Here is a 22495-nt window from a genome sequence, read left to right as displayed (position 1 = left end):
CGTTGCTACTTGTCCCTTGTAACATAACCTTTAGCTTGTATCTAAGGTTTTCCCAATTCAGACCACGTGATATATTCTCTAGGGATTTTGCCTTTTGTCTTTTTTACACGTGGATATGCATGGGACGACATTTAGAAAGAAACCGTTCTCTAGGTTTTTTTGGCGGGGGTGGAGGGGGGGGGGGGTATATAAGCTGTATTATGGGCAATGTGAAAATGGTAAACTTGAAAACTAGTAGGAGTTGCAGAGAGCAAACTGCTTCAGAATTCAGATAGACACAATACAATTTATTGCCTCAAAGTCCATGTTGTGACATTTTGTCCTTTCACGTTGTAGTGGTGCAGAAAGGCATAATGTACGAGCAGAGTAATTGCCTAGCTCAATAAACCTCTTTTTGACGCTCGCATTGTTGTCGCCGTCGTCGTATTGTAAGATCTCTATTCTGGACGATTCGCGTCTAAGAGCAAAGAATAAGTTATACTATAAAGAAAAAGTGCTAAGTATCTTGAACAGCGACCCCACCCCAGGTGAAAGTGGATCCTTGTAAGTAAGGTTTGTTACGAAAGCGTCCCTAATGAAGAACGCGCATCGACAGTTTTGTTCTATGCTTTATTTTACACTTTTACTCAAGAGGAAATTATAGGCTGTATATTGAATGTTCTGTCAAGGGCGCTGGAAGACCGGCGTTTGAACTTGAAGTTGATCGAGAAATTTGGGCCATGCGTCCTACAGTCATTGAGTCTAAGTAGGTATATCAAGCCTTGGTGAACTAATGTGTACATTTTCTACAACAGTTATGCAGTCTTGACTCCCAAACGTGACTGGGATTACATTTTAGTCCATTAACTAACTTATTTACAACTCGTGAAAAATAATGCTTCTAAATTACGTAAATTGGAGCTAACGAGATCTAAATTACATCAAAATTTTGTGAACTTTTGCTTTCTGTAGTACAGTAATTCGGCTTAATATCTCTAATACAATAAGGCTACTTATTTCTTACAAACAATAAAATATTGTACACTATTAAGAATCAAAACATTCATATCTGTTAACTTAAACAACTGGCTTAATACTGGCTTAAGCCTTCTCAGTTTTTGAACTACAGTAGAACCCCGATAACTCGAACTCTGAAGGGAAACGAAAAACAGTTCGATTTAGCAGGGAATTCGAGTTATCGGAGAAACTTTCAGTGAAATTTTGATGAAGGGAAAGGAAATTTAGTTCCATTTAGCTGGGAACCCGAGTTATCCGAGTTCGAGTTATCGAGGTTCTACTGTATGAAATATCTATAAATCCGCCGTACGGAAAAACATGGCGGCTGTACATTTATTCACAATTCCTTTCGAACCTAACACGGCCAATTACACATAAAGTCATTTTTTGGGGGAGGGAAATTCGTCCCTGTAATAGCAACATTGCCTATCCCAGGTTTGAAGTTTACAAAACTTTTCTGTGCGTTTTTATTAGCAATTTTATGGTTTTCATGCGCTAACAACTCTGGGTAAATGTACCAGACGCCATCTTTTCAGGTATACGGTGGATGTATGCCTCCTTATCCTTCTCCTCTCCCTATCCTAAGTCTCCTTAGCGGGGCTAAGCAGACCAGCAGATGAGCTTATCTCCTGTTGAAAGCAAAATAATATGTTAATTTCACAGTCGAACCACTTTTAAGTACATTCACGGACTCGTGGATCACAATTTTAATATTTTGAAAAACTCAGACATCCATGGTTATAACACTGTTAGAAGAAGGAACAATTTCCGTCTTCTTCTCTTTTAAAGGAATTACGAAAAGGAGAGACTTTTTTTATCAGTACGCTAAGGAATGGAACATTTTAGACGCATCGTTTAAAGAAATGAACTCTCTTCTTCTTTTGAAACAGAACATTAAAAGCTACATATTTTATAGCTTTTAATATTTAAATCTAACTGACATTTTAACATTTTTAATCTGTAGCTTGTATAAGTTGAGGTTTTAGTTCTTAACTTTTTACTTATTATTACTATTACGTATTCATTAGGCTCGATTTCCGCCGTCTTTGATCCTCCCCGAAGAGGAGATGAGTGGGGGCTCATTTTCCCGAACAGTGGCTAGTAATCGACCCTACGTATACGTATTCAGTAATCTAACACGGATCATTTATTTTTCTATTGTTTTACAGGGCCTCACTGAATATCACTCTTTGTGAAGTGAGCTCCCTGTATAAAGATTGTTATTGTTATTATTATTGTAATCTCCAAAATACAAGATTTAGTGGTCGCTCAACGTGTAATTAGGCGAAGCAAAATACATACGGTGGACATCAATACATACAGTGGAGATCACTCATCATTTGGCATTTGCCAACAATACGTTAAAAACAATGGAAAATTGTAAAACCGTCAACCCCCCAAATGGTCGATGTCGCTTACGAGAGATGGTGGTTCTTGAGTGAATCAAACTATATTACTTTGAAGTTTAGGAACAATGTGGTTGTCACACATGGAGGTTCCACTGTATTTTAACATATTGTGGGGTTGTCGAATAAAGGACGCTGGAGACATACTGTACTCTAAGTGTAGGTGGCTAAAATCAGGAGGTCTTGGGTCACACAAGAGGTCCAAAACAAAAAGTGAACCGGAGGAACTCCAAAACGTTCAAATGGAGTTGAGAGCGAAAACGGAAAAAAACGCAACTCCGCTGCGCTACTTTCTCTCTTTACTATAATTTTGTAGTCAGGTAACGTGTTTCTATTAACATTCCGTTCCACTTCCCTCTCTATTTAACCTGCGTAGCAGTGGTTTCGGTTTCCTTTTAGCAGCGAGGGAGAAGCGCCGGAAACGAACGATGGCATGGTATGATTGGGACTAGTAAGGTGGTGTTTGGATGAGAAAACTTTAACCAGGCTGGTTTCTTACTGTGGTGACATTTTGATTTCCTAGCGCGTTTGCACGTGTACATGCTTTTTCTGCCCCAAGTCCAAGGTGATGTTGAAGAAAATTACGCACGCACTATCCGTTCACTCCATTGGGAGGCCGATTTCACAAGGAGTGGAGAGGTCGTTCCTCGTTTACTAGCCTCCCCGTAGACGTCCTTTGGAGTTCGTTCGTCACGTGACGTTTACATGATTCGCACCGGTACAAAATTTGGATCATTTTACCTTTCTGGGAAACTGGCCAACTTCCCTTCCCCTGAGGCAACATTAATACTTACTTCTGACTTAAGGTAAATGTAAATTAAGGTAAAATGTAAATTTATCCCGATTCTAAAAATAACTCGAGACGAATTACCTATGTAATAGGGTGTGTATGGGGGATGCCTTCTCTGTCCCCTTTATCCTCTCTTGTTTTCAACCCATGCCCTCACGTTTCTCGCTTAAACACATTCCGTAATCCTAATCTCCAGGTTGTTATTAAGCATGCGTCGCATGTATGTAGCCAGCATTCTTTTGTACTTCTACTAAGAATGAATGAAATGCACAGTACGCAATTTGATCACGCGCCTTTGGCCCTCCTATCACTCATAATCTGATCACGCGTCTTTTGAATACCTGTCACGTGAAACTTACGCAAAGCACAGCGATGGAGCAAAAGCGTAAAAAAACGCTTCATCAAAGGTTACAGATCGTTGTCGCCCGCGCTCTGTAATCTTTGGTTATTGCTAGTTTATAATAGCTAGTAATAACCACATGTTAGGGATTGCGGGCAAGAACGCTCTTACACCAACGCGGTGCTTTGCGTAAGTTTCACATGATAGAAGGTCCAAACACTAGTGATCAGATTAGGGATGGACCATTAGAAACCTTATCGCGTGGGTGAAGGGAGGGGGGGGGGGGGGGGGTGGGGAGGCGGGCGAAGTACCAAAAAATATTCGCGCAAGAGAAAACTAAAAGAAAAACGATTCATGCACGTTAAATGACCCTAAAAAATATGCAATTCATGCAAAGAAATAAAAAAAAAATCCATGCAAGGGAAATGTTTTCAAAAAAAAAAAATCATGCAGCTCGAACATTCCCCACCCTCCCCATAACTTTTCAAATTGTCTCTCCCTTATACCTTATTATAGGAAAAACGCTCAATGAAATTGAGTGTAGCTAAAAGTCGTGGGTGTGGGTAGTGGGTAGAGGTCGTGGGTCGTGGGTGTAGGTGTGGGTAAATATCGTGGGTAAAAAGAGTATAGAAAAAAATGATAAAGTAAAGTAATTGAAAAAAATTGTAGAAATTATGGAACGAAAATCTTTAGACTCTTTGGTTGCCCTTTTCACGGCTTCTTCTTCGTCCTCTTCCTGATTTTTCCTTGGCCACGTGGGACTTCCCCTTTCACAACATCACTGTATAAGAGACATGTTGCCCATGAAGTTTTATCCATACCTGAGCGATCGCCGTGAAATAAAAGAAGATGTAAAATATGCCGAAACGTACAATTTGCAGAAAGTAGGGGACAGCTCTGACTAGCTGAATGGAAATAACTGTTCACTACTAATCTTAATTCGACCAACAATTCCAATGATCAGCGGAGATTTTTTAACCCGATGGAATGCGATCACCGTGGGAAAGGGGAGGGGAAGTGAGGGGAAAAAAGGACAATTTTGAGCTAGCTGAGCTATTTCATATTTTTGGATAGAAGTCTTTCTTAAAGAAGTTTTATGTCTCTTAGCTTAGTTAAGGCGAGACTGTATGCAAATTTTATTGCCGTAGGGAAATATGATTTTCTCGATTCTTTTTGTTTGTTTTGTGTACAAAATCTTTGCTGTAACGATTCTGAATATCTTCCTTAAACTGAAAGGACGTTTCAGTCAAGAATGTTGACATCTTTGAGAAAAAGCAGCCTCAGTCTCCATTTTTTCTTTAGCCCGCTTTAGGTTAACATAGTGCACAGAGTTTCTTATATTTTTCGCCTAAATGTCTTTAGTGTCTATTTGTACTAAAGGATTCGCTTATTTGCTTTGCTCAACTTGGGGAAGGGGAATAGGACTTCTGGTGTGTACGCGGAGACTTTAGTTTCATGAATTTTACAACTTTTTGCTACTTAAATTTAATTTTTTTCTTGGAAACTTTTTTTTTTACCCACGACCCATACCCACACCCCACGACATTTAGCTACACTCCATGAAATTACAGTCAAACTCAGAAAACCGTGAACGGCTGAAAAATTTCAGGAATTTTGATTGGGTAGTGACCAATCACAATGAAGTTCAGGACATGCGCGCAAACCAGAAAACCACAAATTAACTACTATTGCTGTTTGCGATTTAGGTTTCTCACGCCTTATTGGCTTTCTCTTCGCAACACAATCACGTTCCATGAATATTTCTGGTGTTCATGGTTTTGTGAGTTTCACAGTAAAGTATTGGAGATCAACACGACTTAAATTAACGCGAATTTAATGAAAAACGACTTTGAATCAATGAAATTAACGCGGAAGAGAGGGTAACATTTCAAGGTGAAGGAAATTAACGCGACGTTCAAAGAGAAACAAAACTTCTTGAGACAACAGGAACAAAGTAACCGAAATGGAAACTTTGTTCGTGGTACTTTCCCTAAACATACCAAGGGGATCAAGCGAAGAAATCTGGCCACGTGGAGAGTCCTTCACAGTTCCACTGATGCTAGCGGATCTCCACCCAGATAATTTACTCCTCTTTCTTAGTTGTCAAGAATGTCAAAAGCGTATCGAGAATTTGCAACTACAATAATGGAAATCAAGGTCGCGGAAATTAACGCTGCACTTAATTAATGGCGTGGAATATGCTCCTCGTAACATTCACAAATATTTATACGACTTGATTTAAAAACTTCTCCTTAATTTTCATTTCCTGGAATAAGGTGTGACTGATAGAAGGTCCAAACGCGAGTGATTAGCTTGCGTTCTATGCATTCCATTCATTCTTGTTGGAAGTCCGAACGAAAGTTAAAACGAAAGCTGGCTACTACGTTCCACGCATGTGTAATAGTAACCTGGAGATTAGGATTGCGCGCTCCTCTAGTCTCCCGCAATAAAGATTTATGGAAAAGTTTCAAACAACTATTTTTCAAACTAACCTCGCGGTATTTTGCGAGGACAAGTTCCTTGATCTCTTGTGGGATCAAGGGCCCAAAAAGCTCCCTCCGCCTCACAACAAAAACCTACAAACAAACAAACAAAAAAAAAACACACATTGTCAACCAATTTCAAATTTTGAACTAGCAGGTTTGGATTTTGTTTGAGAAAGCCCTTTGGAATCAATCTTTGAAGCATCCCAGAAAACCCTTACAAACAGATTCAAAAGACTTTTTAGCTGACAAAATTAGTTTCGGTGACTTGATTTTCATTCAAATGCTATGTTGTACGAAGTGGTTCCAACTTTTGAGTCTGGATGAAATCTTGAAGTGTGACTATTCAAATGAAAGCTACTGAGCAGTACTGTCCTGCGATATTGTTTATTACGCTGACCTGTACAATGTAATTCTAACTTTGACTGACAATATTAAAAAGTATGACAATTTAAACAAAAGCTAGTGAGCAGTGTACTTTTAGTTTGCACTTGTTGGTATGTTTTGTATTCACACATTTACAAAATAGACATATTTTTTTCTCAGTTTCCTCTCTTGGGTCTTACCTCCTCACTGCCGTTCATATATGTCTCCCCTATAGGTGCTGCACCTATTTTGATTTCAATGAAACACAGCAGGGGAGCATTTTCCAAATGGGTCACTACGAATCTGTCAAAACAAAGGGTTTACCTAGGTGTAAGAACTTGTGAACTTTTTCTTTGTTTTGCACCTTTTGTTTTTCTAGGTCCTATTGTGTTGACCTCTTTGTTTTCCTTTGTGAGTTTTCCAGGTTCTTACACCAAGGATGAGTCAAAACAAATTTAGTGGAATAGGTCTACCCAGTTCACTCAGTCTGGGTCCTGGTTTCACTTTAAACAGAACATATGATTTTTTGTCGCCAGTAATAATATTAACAGTCCCTTAACATTTGCTTTAATCTGCCTTCAATCATCTTGGTTTAGAAATTTATATCCAAGGCAAAACGGAGGGTGTGCAGTTAAGTATGTTGTTATAATACGGATCTTTATCTGTAACCACAACAATGACTGCAGTTTATCACTAAAAAAATTGGCATTCTCTTTCTTTCAAACTTTATCGCATCCATCGTAGACATAAGTGTTTTTCACGGGGTTGAAATCAGAAGATTGTATAGATCCAGATTGAAAAGTTCACATCCTTCATAAAGTGTTGCATTAGGACGTTTTACCAAAAATCTATGTTTGGTGGGATCAATTCAAAAACAAAACAAAGTAAAACCAGTCAGCACAACAGCATAGAGAATATACACATTGATTATTGACTGAAATACCTGCATAGGTTTGGAGATACTGTAGGCCGCATAGCCCTTATTTCTCGATCAACTTCTAATTTTAAATGGTCCTCTTCCTCCCTCGACAGTCTACAGCCTATGATTTCCCCTAAAATATGGGTGTACATAATTTAACCAAAAAAAGCGCAAATGCACAGGAGCATGGATGGCACACTGTTGGTTAGGATTTGGCCTTTGGTGCATGAGGTCCCGAGCTTGATCCCCGGTGACATTACATCCTTGTTTCAACTTCTTTCCTTTCTGTGTAGCTTTGACTTAAGCTTTAAATACCCTTAAAATGAAGCATTGATGGAGGGGTGGGGGTAAAATAAGCGCACCATCGATATCAAGTTTATCAGTAATTATTACTGTCACCAGTTATCAATGTAAAATATAGTTGCTGTAACTCGACAATTGAAATTTTTCCCTATAAATCCTCAATTAAGTCTTCCGGGGCATATTTATTTGAAGCATGTTTGATGGTGGGGAGGGGGTGGGGGGGCTTATTTGATTTAGCAAAGATGATGGTATCAGTTCTCTATCAAACAACAATGCGACGTGGAAAAGCTCTAAAAAGTGCATGAAGCTAAAGATCGTATACAAATGTGGACTTCCAGGGCAGGATCAACACTAATTAACCATACCGGATCAGTACAGTACATTAACTGTTACATGCAGTCACAATAATATTGACACAGTCTATAACTTATTAATTCCACTGTTAAGAATAATAAGGTTGGGGGAGGGGGAGTGGGATTAAAAGAGAAGGGAGTACTTATTAACTTTCTTTTCAAGGCTGTGATCTGAGGAAAATCAAAGGGTCAACCCAGTGCTGTGAACCTGTAAAATATTTCTGGTGCTTAGCATAGAGATTACGACTTGTATGAAAAAAGTAAGATTTTCTTGTTGCCCGAGAGTAAAAGTTGGGCATCAGGGGCCAGCGGCTACTCTGCTAGAGCACAGCCCTGCTCTTTGTAAAAAATGGGGGCCTTTAGAAAAGAGGGCTGAAGGGGTATACCTGTTTTGGGCCGCACTCCAAACACCAATACTCCACCCTTTGTATTCAGCAGACCGTTCATATACTTACTGACTGTCTGTAGAAAGAAAAGGAAAACACACACTGTGTTTAAGCAAAGATCTAATGCCCTTGAATTATGATGACTATATTCTTGAAGGTTTAATCCAGCAAAAGCAACCTGCACTTTAAAAAACCAAGGTCCAGTAAGAAAAATGGCCTACATTATCCTAAATTTCATACCAAAACTTCTACTTCAATTGATTAAACACCCTAGGTTGTCCCCATTTTACTTGACTTTGTCACTGTACTCTGCCATTGAAACCATAACACTTTATTTTCCAAGGAGGGAATGATAGCAACCTGTCAGGAGTTGGACTAGCTGAAACAACAACAACAGGGGAAGGGGGGAGGGGGGTACATATATCCTCAGTCTGAATTTTTAAAACCTGTTGTTTCACATTTTGAGGAGGAAGCCATGTCCCTCTCTATATTTGATTAATGAAATTGAGCTTTTCTTTGGTGCTGTCGTTGTGTCAGCTCATCCATATGTTGTTCACCACCATTTCAGCAGTCTGTCGCCATTTCAGTGCAATGACACTAGTCAGAATTTTACCTTAACAGCGTCTCTATAAAAATGGGCAAATTTGAATGCTTGTAATTCTGTTAAAGTGCTGAGTATCAAAACTGGTCAGTGTAAAATGCAGACTGCGGACTATTGTTTTCACCATGCAAATGAGTATGTAACAACAATAGTCCCATTGTTTTCTAATCCTAAAAACAATAGGATAACAATAACAGCTGACAAACCAACCTTTTTGAATAGCCCGGATGGAAATCCAGGCTTTTCGAAATAAAAATGAACCACGTTTTCGTCATTTGGTTTAAAAATGCCTCCCTTGAACATCCTACAAATATAAAGGAGAGTCACTTGTCATCTTAATTTTGACTTAATTAACCCCTAGACTTTTACTAAATATTTATTTGACCGATAAAAAATTGTTGGTCCCAGCCAGCTAGAGAAATAAATATTGTATGTTTGTATCGGACAGAATTAGGTGTCCCAAATTAGCAGAGGGTTTCCCAAATGATATTATGGATTCCCATAATGTGTTTGTGTGACAATGATTGAATAAACAAATGAATGAATGATTGATTTACTGTTTGATTGGCTTGCTGATTGGGTAATTGAATAAATGAATGAATGAGTGAGTGAGTGAGTGAGTGAATTAATAAACAATTATTAATGAATGAGGCTGAGTATCTTATGAAGAATTATGGAGATCGAGGAGGGTGTTATCCGTCGAGGCTGTAGGCCAAGGCGGATAACACCCTCCGAGATCTCCATAATTCTTTATATGATACGCAAGCCGAATTCAATAATTGTTTTATTATTCATTCAAAATAATTCCTAGTTTGAAAACAATTCTAAAACATGCTTACCTCCATCGATGTTAAGTTCGCCTTTAATAGTGCCATTTAGGGTTGTTCAGCTCCACAAATATTCTCCAAATAGCAGGTGTCGCCCTTGGAGTTGTGTTCTTGTTGTTCTTGCCATGTTTTTAGCTATAATTTTGCCTAGTTCTTACTCTTGAAATGAGTGAAATGTCCGCCATTTTTTGTTTTCACAACCAAAACAACTCAACCTCGTCCCCCGGTCTTCTCGGTTAACGGTGCATTAACCTGCAAGAACACTGCATTTTTGACGTCATTTCCTCGTTAAACACAAAACTCTTCCAAATTTGGTCATTAGTAATTGGTCATGGTGAATTATTCGTGTGCTTTTAGCCAATCAGAATCGAGGAAATATTTTGAATGAATAATAATGAATATTTATTGATCTCTTTAACCCTTTAAACCCTAACATCAAAATTTGAATTCTCATTTGTTAATAATAAAATAATAATAATGAAATATTTATATAGCGCTTATACTTTTCAGTTCTAAGCGCTTTTTTTGTTGTGCCTGTTCATTTCCCGTAGAAGTAGTGGGGAGAAGTTGATAAAATATCAAGCAAAGATCATCTTGTGTGATCATGTCCGTAATTCTCATGACCACTCTGTTTTACAAAGCATTGATGTTACAAGGAGAAGTTTGATGCTGATCACTCTTAGGGCTTAAGGGTTAAAGAGTGGTTGGGTTCCAACAGAAATTACTGAATTTTCTGTCACCGATTATGGACCATGCACATTAGCCGCTACAATGATAATGTAAACTGTAAATATAAAAAAAGTTACAAAGAGATATAAAAAAAGAGACCGAATGACTGAACGGTGTATTATTACATAAAAAGGTTGCGGTGACTTCTCTCTCTGATCAATCGAATCGCGCACTTCTCTATCTGATCAAAGGCGATCGCGTGAAAATATTGCACACTTCAACCCCAGTGAGTAATGTTTCGTTTAATTAATATCCCTTACCTCAACACAAAAGCTTATCCGAATACAGAAGAACACAGATGAACAGAAGAAACCGAACTGCGATAAACAAGCTAACCAAGCTTCTGGGGGACTTGAAAAACAGCGGGAAATTTTCAACTTGTTCCCAGGAACAGGCGCGGAAACGGCACAGGCTAACCAAGCGTCTTTTAAAATTTCTTGCTCTTCACACACCACTCCCTATCATGGCCTATACCACTGTATTACGGGGAGGCTCCGCCCGAAAGGGGTATCTTTTTCGGGCCTCAGGTATATAAAAGGGTAGGGATTTCACTAGTTGAAGTATATAAAAGGGTAGGGAAATCTGTCATTTGGGTCTGTGAAAGGGCCCAAAATGGCTAACAGATGAATTTTACGGCTTTATAAAGTAGAGGAAACGTTCTATTTTTGTGATTGATTACTACTGAAAAGACAGTACATTTCAGCAGCAGTTAAAAGGGATGCAAAGTTCTAAACAAAGTATACATCACATAAAAGAGTAAGGGGTTGGACCTCGGACCATTTACAGAAAGGTTCCGGATAACTCGGTTGGAAAGTATATTAAAACGAAACACGGCTTTTTGGGTCGAGTCGTTCCAGCGGAAAATTTCCGGGAGCAACGGAACATCTGAAATAACCTGCGCAGCAAGCGTTTCCGTTTGGTTTCGTAGCAAAGAAAGACCGGTTTTGGCCGCGCGAGAAATGAAACAAGAGGCAAAAAATGAAAGAGTGGAATGGGTTGATAGGCCTAGCCTCGTTCCCAGGGATTAGGGTCTGTCCTGATTTTGAGCAAGAGCAACCTCGAACAAGATTTGCTGAGCTCTGAGCAATGTTTGAGAGCACAAAAAAGTCAACGATATCATAGAAAAAGTCCGCATTTTTTGCGAATTTATAGAATGATTTTCAACCTTTGAACCACCTTTGAATACACAGCCTTTCACTTGACAACTTTCGCAGACCTAAATAGGACCAAATAAGCATTTAAACGTGCCCAAGAGGCCTGGGCCAGGTTGCATAAAACCTTCTGAAGATAAGAGGACTCTTAACTTTTGTTCTAGAACAATATTCTATTGTTTCGAAAAAATAGTTACGAGTTCCCTTTAAAATCTTAAAATGTTTTCAACCCAACCCTGAAACGCAGTCAGCTCATAGTTAATCACAAGAAAACGCTTAAGGTAAGATTGAAAGCGACATTTAATGCACATTTTCCGTTGAGTGGTGCCTGATCTCACAGTTATATACCTGGATCAGTATAATAGCAACTTGCATAAAGTATAAAACGGCAAACTGATCCTTACGGCAAGGCGATGAACAAGTGAACTAAAGACTAATACAAAAAAAATTTAAACAAATTTGGACACCTTCCACGCAGGCTACGTAAAGTCGACATAGAAGAGTTCGGATCCAAGTAAATTGCAGCCTGGAGATAGATGGGCACCAGGGGTTATTGAAAAAGAGTCGGATTCAGCGAAACTGTTACTCAACGGGGCCTACGACGTTTCGTCCTCACACAAGAAAAGAAGAAGGTCTCAACGTTTCAGTAGCCTGTGTGGAGAGCGTTAGTCTCCTTCACAAACGCTCGAGTCGGAGTCACGCAATGCTCCCCGCGTGGGGACAATGGCAAGCATTTAAACCATGCTGAGAAGCGCCCCTCCTTCTGATTAAATCTACGGGTGAAATGAAAAACGTTTGTTATGAAAAAAATCAACTGCGTCGCACTTAGCCTCGCTTTGAAACAGAGGTTTGAGGCAACTCTGCCTATTTACTATTTAATAATTGCTCAAGCCAAAAAGCTTATTTAAAAAGATTCAAGGACTCAGATTTTTTTCTTTATCCTGCGCACTTGTTATGTTTTGTTACTTGTGATGTCAAGGAATTCACCTTCCTGGGAAGCCATGTGTAACGATAAAAAAAACGGCTGGGAAACTAACCAACAGACGCTCGTTAAACTAAGATGATTTTTATTTCTTTACATTTTATCGCAACAGCTTAAGGCAGTTAGATCTTGTTGAAAGCAGCAACATCCACACTCTGAATCTGTTAAGAGTCACAAAATAAGTGAAAAACACTTGTCAGAGTATAAAAAGGTGAAGGCGCACACGAGCCAAAGGCTCAAACGGCCGGAGCTTATCCCGGTTTCTTTAACATGACGCACGCCTAGGGGTATTGCTACCCCCCCCCTCCCCCCAGGACAGGATGCTAATCCATCGCAGGGTTGCCTCCCAGCAGTATGTTGCTGGTACCCATTTATAGACCCGGGTACGAGACACAGAGCGAAATAAAGTTCTAAGGGAAAAACGCGACGGGCTGGGCTTTGAAATCTGGAGTTCTAGTTGTTAACCGCTCGGCCACATACGTCTCCGCAAACAAAGCGAAAAATATGACATTAAAGGATCAAGTATCAAGAAGAGGAAACTGTCAAAACAAAGAGTTTAAATAAAACTTACGAAATCTTCGAATTCCGTTATTTTTTCCTCGAGAAACTCTGTACCAACTTTATCGTCCTCGACTACACAAGAAATTTGTAGTTTCTGTACACCATAGGCTACTGGTACAAACTTGCCTGAAACACACAAAGACAGAGTTTAGACATAAGAGAGATTAAGAATCGCCTTTACAGGGCCGTAGCTTCGGGAGGGGCCGCGGTTTTTTTGCCGCAAAAAGTCAAAACATGCACGCATAAAAGTTGAAAATACAAATTCATCTCCCAGAGCACTGAAACAATGGTGTCTCTGCAGCTAGGTGAAACATTTTCTGGTTTCAAGATACAGAGACCAGTCCAATGGGTCGTCCAGACCCCAAACCCTCTGCTTTTCAAATACAATGAGCTACCTAAAATCTTTGCACCCCCCTAGTTTCTAAAGGTTTGCTTCAGCCCAGCTTTACGACAATAGCCTGCCGGTGTCCACTTCGCGGTAAAGGTAAAGGCGCACACGAACCAAAGGCCGGAGGTTACCCCGGTTTCTTTAGCTTGAAGCATGCACAGGAGTATTGCTACTCCCTCCTGGTTGTGGTAGTGGCGGTGGTGGTTCTGGTAGTGATGATGATGATGATGGTGATGGTGACGCTTATGTATCAGTACAGGTACTTACTTGATCCCCAAAGAAGACCATCGCATGTGATGGAACGTACAGCGGCTTCCATAGCTTTAAGATCTGTAAAATAAAAGAAATATTTAACATTTGAAGCAGCTTCATTTACATGTCATCGTTCTGGCAATCAAAAATTTTTGTAACCATGATATTTATAAGTCTCTGGTAAAAGTGATACGGTATTTTTTTCTTAAATTACTTAGTATGAGTGACTATTATGAGTAAGCTGCTCTTAATCCTCCAAGCACTAAGAAAGAATCAGCATCAAAATTCTCCTTGTGATATCAATGCTTTTTATAAAACACATCAGTGACGACAATAAAGGACATCATCACACAAGATAAATCTGGTTTATACTTCAACAATTATTTCTCCCCTCTACTTCTATAGGAAATGTATAGGGACAACAAATGAGAATTTGAATTTTGATAGCAGAGTTCACCTTCATGTAAATTCTCATCAACTTACCTGTTTCATCATCCCACTGAGGAGAAAAAATGGAAAATGAAAAATAGATGCAAGTCAGTATAATAATAATAATAATAATAATAATAATAATAATAATAATAATAATAATAACAATAATAACATAATATATATAGCGCTAACTCCACTAATTGACCAAAGCGCTTTACAATTCATAGCATTAAAATAATTAAAAAGATCCCACTGGTAATAAAATATGAATAAATTAAAAACCTATTTGCAGTCTTATTTATAAAAATATCACAATAAATCCTATTCAAAATTATCAAAAAGTTAAACATTATATGCTTTTTTAAAAAGATCGGTCTTTAAGTGTTTCTTGAATAAATTAATTGTATCTAAACTTCTAAGATCTAATGGCAGCTCGTTCCAGAGTTTAGGTGCAGCAACGGAGAAGGCCCTGTCTCCGTATGTTTTAAGTCTTGACTTCGGAACTGCCAGAAGTTTTTGATCAGTAGAGCGTAGCGTACGTTAACATGTACAATAACTAAGTAATTCAAGTAATTCAAGTAATCATCTATGATTTAATCAACATGTGTTATCATCAGCAAAATATTAATACTGTAAATTATCATCACCACCACAATCATCAACATTATCATTAAAATCATCTTTCATTATCATCACTATTGTTATAATCACCATCAATATCAGACCTCCCGTTCTGCAATCAAGCGCTCTACCAACTAAGCTAATCCTGCCATGGTTAAACCAGAAATATCATTGAAATGTTATTGTGTTGAAGGAAAAAGTCAATTAGGCAAGAGGACACTAAAGCACAAGAAACAATGCTAATAAGTTGGTGATTGTGTTGTTTGCCTGCACGTCCTGAACTTTGTTGTGATTGATAACAACACAATAAACATTTCTGAAATATTTTTGATGTTTAAGGTTTTCTGGGCTTGACAGAAACCTACCGGTTTTACATCCAGAATAATGTTTGACTTTGCTATAACTCCTGGTTCTGAAACGACAGTAGTTGCATGTTAAACCATACTCTTTTCAGCGATGGGTGCTTATTGAAAGCACTGAATCATTCACTAACATTCAGTTACTCCACATAAATAGTGATAAATTTCACACAGTAAAATCCTTTCCATAACAGAATAATATGCAGTAAAAATAATAATTTACCATTGTGATCCCTTAAAAAAAAGTGCCTGATATGACTACTTATTTATTTATTTATTTTATTTCTTTATTTTGTACAAGGGTAGGTCCGTAATTCAGGGGGTGGGAGTGGTGTCAATGTTTCCCTTTAGGCTGATAACAGTAAAATCCCGTTAAGAACTGATCACTGTTGAGCATAAGCTGGATTGCCGCCGCTCTCCTGATTCCAGTCTTTTGATCCTCCCTGTTTTCTCAAACAGTGTAGTGGCTGCTAATCAAGCCTACGTTAACCCTTTAAGTCCCAATATCCACATACAAATTCTCCAAACTGATCTCTATATATTTCCTTAAAGAATGAGTTGAGAGAATTTGACAAAAGATCAAGGCATTTTCTCTTAGGTGATCATTTATTAATTCTCATAACCTAGTCTCTTGACAATGTACCGATATCATTGGGAGAAAATTGATGTTGGTCACTATTGGGACTTAAAGGGTTCAGCAGTGTACAGAGACAAAGACTTGTACAAATACTTACTTTTGGCTTTCTTGGCTGCATATTGTGCAAGTCTTGCTTTCCTCTCCTCTTTTTCCTAGCAAAAGAAGCCAGGATAGCTAAGATAAGATATCCCAAGATAGAAAGAGGGTGCAGCAAAGTACAGTGTTCATGCAAATTGCTGACACACATTAGAAGTCTGTGCATTGAGTTAAACATGAAATGTCTTGTTGATTTTCTGACATACTTCTTCATCTTCTTCCTCCTCATCAGAGCCAAACAAATCAAAGTCATCATCATCTTCCTCCTTATCGTCATCCTTAGCTTTTTTACCCTCCTTTGGTGGCTGAGAATTCAAGTGTAAATAATAAGCCATTCAGTCCGAGCCTACAGATCATGACACATATTTACAGGTGTAGTTTAATTTCAAAACGTTAAATGCGCAGGGAAATCTTCGACGCAGTTTTTTTTTAAAAATCAATATCTCCCACATTAGCCTTGATTGCCATGTATCTTATACAGAAATTATGTAGACATATACTTTATACTTTCTACGCAAAAATAAATCTTTCATTTCAAGATCTGCATAAACAAATCTCAGAAAAAATTATAAAAACTTACAGCTGAAGCTGGCTCGGACTGTGCCTTGCCCCCTATGAAGAAAAGAAATCACACACTGCAAGTTACAGAAACTGATACACTTCCAACAAATTGTGTGTAGCTGTCAATAGGGTAAATTTTACTTTGTAAGTAAAAATTTAACAAGAACTTGTTCAAAAGCAACCCTTAAATCAACAAGGTTATGCCTTCTTCAAGGCATTTGATCAAATCCAACAACAGCACAGTACATGAAATAAGAATAGCTAGGGAGCTTAATAGGCAACAATGACATCAACGAAAATGAAAACTGCCAAAGAATAGGACAATTTATTGCATGATGACGATATTTGACTACAACTACCAGAATTCATTTTGGTTTTGCTTTGTTATTTAAATTTGTCAATCCCGCTGAGGATTAAAGAACAATAGCCTTAATTTGCACAAGAAAACAGAAAACTCAAGGATTCTGGTAGTTGTAGTAAAATGACGTCATCGTGCAATTGTCCTATTAAGTAGGTAACTTAATAAGCCTTCACAACTCCTTAAATGGATTACCCTTTTTGGTACATCTCTTTGCTATAGTGTGTGTGACTATGATGTGAAATTTGTCAATGTATGACATTTTAATCACACAGTTAATGATAGATAATTCCACCTTCAGTAAGCCATGCTCAAAGATGGCGGGAGTGCATTTTCTTGTCTCCATAGCATTTAAATGTACTCCTGTCTGTGTCGTTTGACCTTTTAACATCCTGTATAGTGTTTTACACTTAACCATTAATAAATATGTATGTATGTACCTTTTTCTAAACTTAATTAACATAAATTATGATCCTTAACAAATTCACCTTCAAAAGAATTCACCCACATTTGACAAGTTTCATGCAATGGAATATATGTAATAAAGTTCAAGGAAAAGCACATGAACTTAATTATTTGTCAGTAATGTTTTTACTGCTGTCACTGTTCTCATTGCTTAATTAAAGTCTCTGATTCCCAAACTCTTAGCTTCACACACTGACTTTTCAGTGATGTGTTGCTAGGTGTCTGGAGGATGGCTGTGGCTTGGTTACCATGGTGACATCTTTGCTGCTATGGAGACTGTTACTTCCCTCTATAGCTGCCTTTAACAGGTCTGCCCTCTTATACTTACATGTATGCAATTTTCTTTATGTTTAATCTAATTTTAGAGAACAAAACTGAACGATAATTATAGTCTTTTTATTACCTTTCTCAAGCTGAGTAACTCGCAATGTTAGTTTTTCCAGTGCATTCTTTAACTCATCAGTAACTATAGAGTCAAATATCAAAAATGATTTCAGACTAAGGGTTAACACTGTTACGTGATGACCAGGTGATAATAGGTATTAGCACAACTCCCCAAAAGTAGTCTCACAAGTGTGGCGGAGGTTATCCAAACAAAATAAAACTTGGGCAACGAGCGAGAACAACAAAGATTTTAACTAGCGATCCGAGAACTACACAATGACACAACAAAATGGCGGATCTCGCGAGCACATGTTCGAGTCTCTAGTCCGTGGGGACTAAGTCCTATTTTGGTAGAGTCCGCTGGCTAAAGGGCAGTCGGCAACAACAAGGATGAAGTGCTGTAAACATTATTTGATTAATCAGCAACATTTTTAATTATTTCTTATAAATCTCTTATGTATGTCAGACCTTTCCTCAGTTGCCTGTTCTCCTCTTCTAGCTGAGCAATACGAGCATCTCCACTTGCGGGAGCCGACGCATATGTTGGTGCCTAACGTAGATGCAATTAACCGTCTTAGTACTTATACACATAATGAGGCTGAATTGAATGTAACTGTAAGGTTAAAACCTAGCTATATTACTGGTCAACTGTATCCAAATGTGAACGTTTTTAATCCATCAGTGCTCCCATGAGCTCTTGCCTTCAGAAAACTGTTGTAAGATACATGTTTATATTAAAAAATTGGGTTATTTAGATAGGTTGTTAAAGTCAGTGATCAGAAAAAGATTGATGGCCATGGTGCAAATTTAAGGGCAAGCTAAGACACTAGCTTACCGAGCTAAGCGTCTGATGAATTTTTTCACGGGCTTTTGCAATTTCTTGAACTGGAGAAAAGCTTGAGGCCTAAGAGAGAACAAAATTTGGTTTGAAAAGTACAGCAGATTTAATGAGTATGTGAAAGAGATGTGCTTCAGGCTGAAATGGTGGAAATGAGCTAGTGTTGGAAAAATTGTGGCAGATTATATGGATTCAATGATGATTCACATAGCTACATGTAAACGCTGTAAAAAAAATGTAGAAAGTGTCTCGGTTAATCCGGCATGACTGGATGTTCGTAATATGATGTGACACAATACAGCTCTCAAGCAAAAAGAATGCAACAACTAGTCAGTTCAAATTCATTATCTAATACAATAAACCACTAAATTGTGCAAAAAGAATGCAACAAGTCAGCAAGAATTCTCAAGAAGGAGTCAACAGTTCATATTAACCCAGCCCTAAATTAAAACCAAGAAGCATATTCTTCACACTGTTCTCTATGTTAATAATTTTTACAGTGTTAGTTTCATGATTACATGTATTCCTTAGTTTTTTGTGACTTTTAATTTAGGTAAGGTTTTGATATTAAACTACAACTACTGCAGATTATCTCAGCAATCATGTTTTGTTTCTTGAGGAGCAGTTGTAGGGTGCTTTAACGCTAGAACTTTAATGGACCCTTCCACAGTTTTTTTCAACTTTTGACAAGTTAGGGAAAATCTGTCAACACCAATGGAAAGAGTACCTTAAAATTAGTAAAATTGTCAAGGTTGAAAGTGATTTGTTCAAAACTAATGAAGATACAGCTCCATAAAGTCGTGAAATTTTACAGACATTCATATGGTGGGGGGAGGGGGCACAAACTTGCCCCCCACATACATAGCTCCTTAAAGCCGTGTAATTTTACAGACATTTATACAACCTCGTCCCCAGGGCTTTTCCCTTAAAAAATGGGTGGGGCGGGAAAAGGCCCTGGCATCGGCTGGTCACGTGTACAGCCTAAATATTCCTGAGAAGCTAATTTATATGCAACCCGCTGGTTTTGCGCTGACAGAAGTCGAACGGAGCAACAATGGAAAGTAATAATATCACGAACTGTATGTCAATATTTTCGCGTCTGTGCGATTCAAAAGCTTAAGATCCATTTAATTGTGTATTATTCAAATGCTACAAGTTTATGAAAGGGCGTACCGGCTCTACGTTGTCACGTACAAAATATGTCAAATGCTTCAGAGTTGAGACAAGCTGTTATCGAGTAGTACTTCGACTGAAATTCATCGCGACTGTGGAATTACTATACGATCATCAAGCGGAAAGTGATTTTGTCCAATGTCAAACAAAAATGTGGGCCTTTGCCTCTAGGATCTGCAGTGAATTTAAACAAATTGAACTTAATTGAAATAGAATTGTTCATCAAAATGCTTTATGGAATCTGGTCTTCTAACCCGACCATGAAACAAACAAATCTCCGCGCCGGATGCAAGTCAGCCCTCCAGCCAGGAACGATGACAGGTCGCCGATCTGAAACATTTGAAGATCTCTTATATATCTTCTCTTCCGAGGATAAGTACAAAGGAATTTCCTTACATTAAAGGGAAGATTGACCGATCGATTGGAATCAACTACAGCTATGTCAATTTTAAATGGACCCAAGTCTTTCTTTGTTACCAGTCATTTGATACCCTGGGTGCCAGAGACTATTCATGTGCGGTTTCCGGTTTCAGTCAAGTCTCGCAGAGGTCAATGAATTTTTTTAAAAATACAGTCATACAAGATAAGTCTAAACCAATGCGTATAGCTATGATGATATGGCTGAGAGTTAAGGTGAATGGAACTAGGTCGTGTATGGCGGTCTACTTCGCAAGAAATAAAATAAAATATCAAAAGAAGTCGCAAAAACGAACTTTTCCGGTACAAACTTTATGCATGTACGATAGCTTGTTTGTCATTTACATCGCTCTATAAAGGAAGTTTTACAAATGTTACCGCTCGCCGTCCCCTTCATAGAAATTGGAGGAAAGCAAAAAATTACCATAGCCAGTATCTGTGACAAAAAGGAAACCTTGTAAAACTTTTCGTTAATCGTCAAGAGATATAAAAGGCCGCCCAAGATCGCGCGCTGTGAGGTTATGCATAATTTTAGCTTTTCACATAGCGCTAATTTATTACACCCAGGTTTTTAGGGTGTACGAGGGGACACGTGACCAGCCGATGCCAGGGCCTTTTCCCTCCCCACCCATTTTTTAAGGGAAAAGCCCTGGGGACGAGGTTGACATTTATATGGTGGGGAAAGGGGGCACAAACTTGCCCCCCACATACATAGATCCTTAAAGTCGTGAAATTTTACAGACATTTACATGGTGGGGAAAGGGGGCACAAACTTGCCCCCCACATATATAGCTCCTTAAAGTCGTGAAATTTTAAAGACATTTTATATGATGGGGGTAGGGGGCACAAACTTGCCCCCCACATACATAGCTCCTTAAAGTCGTGAAATTTTAAAGACATTTTATATGATGGGGGGAGGGGGCACAAAATTGCCCCCCACATACATAGCTCCCTAAAGACGTGAAATTTTACAGACATTTATATGGTTGGGGGAGGGGGCACAAACTTGCCCCCCACATACAAATGTTGTTAAAAAATTTTCACAACTTTGCGGAGCTATATCTTGGCTCACTTACGACGTATCACTTTCAAATTTGGCAATTTTATTAATTTTAAGGCACTCTTTCCAGTGCTGTCACTTGATTTTCCCTAACTGTGCAAGGCTCTTTTATCATTGATTGATCAAAAGAAACCCTTGAAGTATAAAATTTTGCGCTGTGTCGACTAACAACTTAGAAGGACTATGAGATGATCTTCTACAAAGGGATGTCCCCCTTCCTTCCACAATCCCCTAAGGATGGCAGGCTTTCGAATAGGGGGTTTGGATTTCTACTTCAAAGTAGCTGACAAAATTTGGTCCCTTCGGACAAATTTTTCAATGGCGGCAACAAAAAAAATGAAACCCTTTGGATTTCATTTTCAAAGGGCACCAAATGAAATTTGAGGGTTCTTTTTTCAGACATCTTTTGGGGGGGGGAGGGGGGGGGAGGATAAAAAATGGAACATCCCAAGAAAGTGTGAGATCACCTGTTGATGAGTGTTTAAAGTGTACAGCAAACAACTATGCCACCTTATCATCATGTAAAAGTTACTTGGGGGAGTAGACATAGAAGTGGCACGGGGGGGGGTGGGGGGTGGGGAGTGGGGTTTAGGAAGCCCATATCAAATCATAAGGAACTGTACTGTAGAGATAAGAGAAGCATTTTAAATGTTCATTTTAAGGAAGAGACAAGTCTTCTCATACAAAAAAGAAAATCAGCTAGGTATGAAAATTCGTTTTGTTCATTATGATTGCCTTCGGCTATAAATAAATAAAAAAATAATGAGTGAAAGAATGGACTTTTCTCATGATGTAAAATTAACTTTTTAACACATGTAACGAAAGTTAACAACGCAATTCTATTTCAAAAACCATATACAGTACATGTAAGAAAATAGTCCAAATAAAGTAAAGATTGGCTGTGGAAAACATGAAGATTTTGATATCAAGTACCTTTACTGGCGACCCATGTGACTGCGAGACAGACAAAGTTCCCGCGAGAGATCTCTGATAATGAGCTTCTGCCTGCTCGTATTTCGGTCTGTCGTACCAGATAGATTCGTGAAGCATTGCTGCAGACATGACAGTCTTTGTGAAGGCAAGAAATAGGTATCTGACCCAGTCAAATTGGGCAAGTTTTATGCCAAGAAATAAAAAGAACGGTGTGTAAGAGTGACTCTATTCATGTACTCTCCCACAGATATATCGGGCATTTTCATTGGCTTAGATAGTTTCACATACAGCATTCAACCAATCAGATCGTTCGAAAGGAAAGAAAAGA

The 22495-nt window shown here is 38.5% G+C and overlaps 1 protein-coding gene and 1 pseudogene across 2 annotated transcripts; both read right to left on the bottom strand.

The window, feature by feature from the left end:
* Positions 1–1484: 1484 nt before the first annotated feature.
* LOC140945474 (schlafen-like protein 1) lies at positions 1485–9246 on the bottom strand (annotated as a pseudogene).
* A 3454-nt stretch (positions 9247–12700) lies between these two features.
* On the bottom strand, positions 12701–22402 carry LOC140946545 (elongation factor 1-delta-like). 2 transcript variants are annotated; one of them, XM_073395674.1, is made up of 12 exons: positions 22168–22402; positions 18582–18650; positions 18215–18296; positions 17766–17828; positions 16559–16590; positions 16185–16283; positions 15980–16034; positions 15252–15298; positions 14317–14332; positions 13849–13911; positions 13204–13319; positions 12701–12793 (listed from the first exon to the last, which is right to left on the bottom strand). In XM_073395674.1, exons 1-12 carry the CDS (start codon positions 22294–22296, stop codon positions 12755–12757), a joined length of 810 nt encoding a protein of 269 aa, XP_073251775.1. In that variant the 5' UTR covers positions 22297–22402; the 3' UTR covers positions 12701–12754. The 2 variants fall into 2 exon arrangements, with proteins under 2 accessions (XP_073251775.1, XP_073251776.1); XM_073395675.1 differs by lacking the exon at positions 18582–18650.
* Positions 22403–22495: the final 93 nt, after the last annotated feature.

Source organism: Porites lutea, chromosome 8, assembly GCF_958299795.1.
Source record: "Porites lutea chromosome 8, jaPorLute2.1, whole genome shotgun sequence".
Classification (NCBI taxonomy): domain Eukaryota; kingdom Metazoa; phylum Cnidaria; class Anthozoa; order Scleractinia; family Poritidae; genus Porites; species Porites lutea.
Note: the sequence above shows the minus strand (reverse complement) of the source record. Positions and strands in the feature narration are given on the sequence as shown.